At 54.7% G+C, this 2,325-nt stretch overlaps 1 protein-coding gene across 1 annotated transcript in view; it reads left to right on the top strand.

Annotated features, from left to right (window-relative positions):
• FCN3 (ficolin 3) overlaps positions 1 to 1,250 on the top strand; it is a 5,435-nt gene extending 4,185 nt beyond the window's left edge. Inside the window, 3 exon segments of the mRNA XM_021684408.1 lie at positions 71 to 146; positions 938 to 1,009; positions 1,012 to 1,250. Of these exon segments, the coding sequence (XP_021540083.1) occupies positions 71 to 146; positions 938 to 1,009; positions 1,012 to 1,250 (387 nt within the window).
• The last annotated feature ends 1,075 nt before the right edge of the window (positions 1,251 to 2,325 follow it).

Genomic DNA, 2,325 nt, shown 5'->3' with positions numbered 1-2,325 from the left:
AACTGCTCTCCTGCCCACATTTAAAAATAAGATCACTTTAAACCTTTCCTGACTTGTAAGACTCTCCCAGTTACTGGGAAAAACTCAGGAGGGCAGAGCAGATCACTACCAGCTGGTGCTGAGCAAGTTCTCAGAGGGCATGGCAGGCGTGTGAGCCTGAGGTGGGGCCCAGAGCAGGGGAAGAAGGTAAGGGAGGCTGGATCCTTCCTCAGTGTTACCACCACCTCCATAAATGACCCAGGGCAATTCCTTCCCCTCTGTGGGCCTCAGTCTCCTCATCTGAGAAATGGCAATCATGAGACGGAATGGTGCAGGAGTGAACAAGTTGGGCTCTGGAGGCAAACAGTCCTGAGTTTGAATCCAGCTCTTTTGTTTACTAACCATGTGACCTTGGGCAAGTGCCCTCCGTGTCAGTTTCCTCCCCTGTAAAATGGGCAAGGAGGCTGGGAGAGAGGTTGTGGGAGCCATGGGCCCTGCTGAGTGTGTGTTATCTGCTTCGGAAGAGGAAGCGGGAAAGGGTTTTTATTTTTTTGTTTTTTTTTCAGAGACACAGTGACTGTTGAGAGACTTCTAAGAGGGAAGTGGTTATGAGGAGGTGCCCTTGCCCGCACGGGCACTGGGGAGTCCCACCCCGCTCTCCCCCACCCCACCCTGCAGACTTGTTCAGGCTGCTGGTGGGATCTGGGGATTTGGGGAGGGGACAGGCGGGGGGAGGGGCTAGTGGCTTCAGAGCCACAGTCCTGAGTTCAAGTCCCAGTAGCCCTGTGACTGGCCGAGTGACCTGGGGACAAGCCCCTGGCTCCTTGGTGCTGCTATTTTCTCCTGGGATCTGCTAACATTCCCCTCACGGTTGCTCTGAGGCTCCTGCGAGATCATCTCTCCAAGGGTGCCAGGCATGGTGTCCCGCTCCAGGGTGCCTCCATCCCCTCCCGGCCAGGGGACTCCCTGAGCTTCCACAAGGGGAAGCCCTTTACCACCTACGATGTGGACCACCATGTGGAGCAAGAGCAACTGTGCTGATTGTCCACGGTGGCGTGTGGGACGGATCACGCTACCAGTCCAACTTCAGTGGACGCTACGCAGTGTCTGAGGCCACGGCTCCCAAGTATGGCATCGACTGGGCCTCAGGCCAGGGCGTGGGCCACCCTTACCGCAAGGTTCACAAGATGCTCACTAGGATACCCTGGCAGCCGGTCCTCTTTCTCTCTCCCGTACAGCTTCCGGACCTTGGCTACCCTCCCCATTGCTAACTGCTCTCCTGCCCACATTTAAAAATAAGATCACTTTAAACCTTTTCTGACTTGTAAGACTCTCCCAGTTACTGGGAAAAACTCAGGAGGGCAGAGCAGAGACACAGGGTTCAGCTCCCTTCAAGGAAGACCTTCTAGTCAGGAAGATGGAAGGGTTGGCCTCGGAAGGTAGCGAGGCTTCCATCTCTGGAGGTGTGCAAGCCAAGGGCAGAGGAGCATGTAGTGGAGGACTTGGAAGGATTCAAGCATCCACTGACAGCCCCCTGGTGTCCTCCAGGTCCTACAGGTAGATGGTTTTGTGGGAACACTGTGCAGCATCTCATCCTGTTGACCCATGCCTGGGCCTTCTAAGTCATCTGTTCTCCACCCCTGCCTCTTTTGTGAGCCAAGTTCTCATTCTCTACTACTTCTTGCCTGTCCCATTCGGGGCTGGTTTGAACTCAGAGTCAAGCCAGGGAAGGTGCATTTTTCTTCCACAGGGTAACAGTTATCCAGCAGTTACCTTGCTAGCGTCACATTCTAGAAAGTGGCAGAGCAACACACAGTTAAGACTATGGTAACTGCAGTCTTACAGGTAGTCCTGGGCTTGCTGAGTGATCTTGGAGACTCCCTAAATCCCCAGCTCCTGATTCCAAAACCCACTGAGGTTTACATCAGACTGCTGCCTCACTAGCTCACACTGGAAGGTTAGGGATTTGGGGGGCTGTGCAGTTGTGGTAGCTCAAGGGCTGAGATTTCTGGTTCTTCTTCAGACAGGTGGAGAAATATTTGTGTGGGGATTCAGGTCCCGTGGTCATGTTTGGGTGGAGGTCAGAGGTCAGCAAGGCTTCACAGCAGGTTAGATTCTGGGGAAAGCAGCCCCCTGGAGAAAGGGCAAAGGCCTGGGCTCAGATGCCAAGTACCATGTTCCTGGCAGGCCAGGAGCAGGCTTCCCCGTTTCTAGTCCCTCCCTGCCTGCACAGCAGGGCCCCGGAGGATGTAGGCTCTTCACTGTGTTCTGCATACCCTGATGTCTCTGGAGATCCACTCATTCAACAGATCCCTGCGGGGCAGGTGCTGCAGTTCACACCTCCCC

This window comes from Neomonachus schauinslandi, chromosome 4 (genome assembly GCF_002201575.2).
Source record: "Neomonachus schauinslandi chromosome 4, ASM220157v2, whole genome shotgun sequence".
Classification (NCBI taxonomy): Eukaryota; Metazoa; Chordata; class Mammalia; order Carnivora; family Phocidae; genus Neomonachus; species Neomonachus schauinslandi.
The sequence above is the reverse complement of the archived record's forward strand: the minus strand, read 5'-3'. Positions and strand labels throughout refer to the sequence as shown.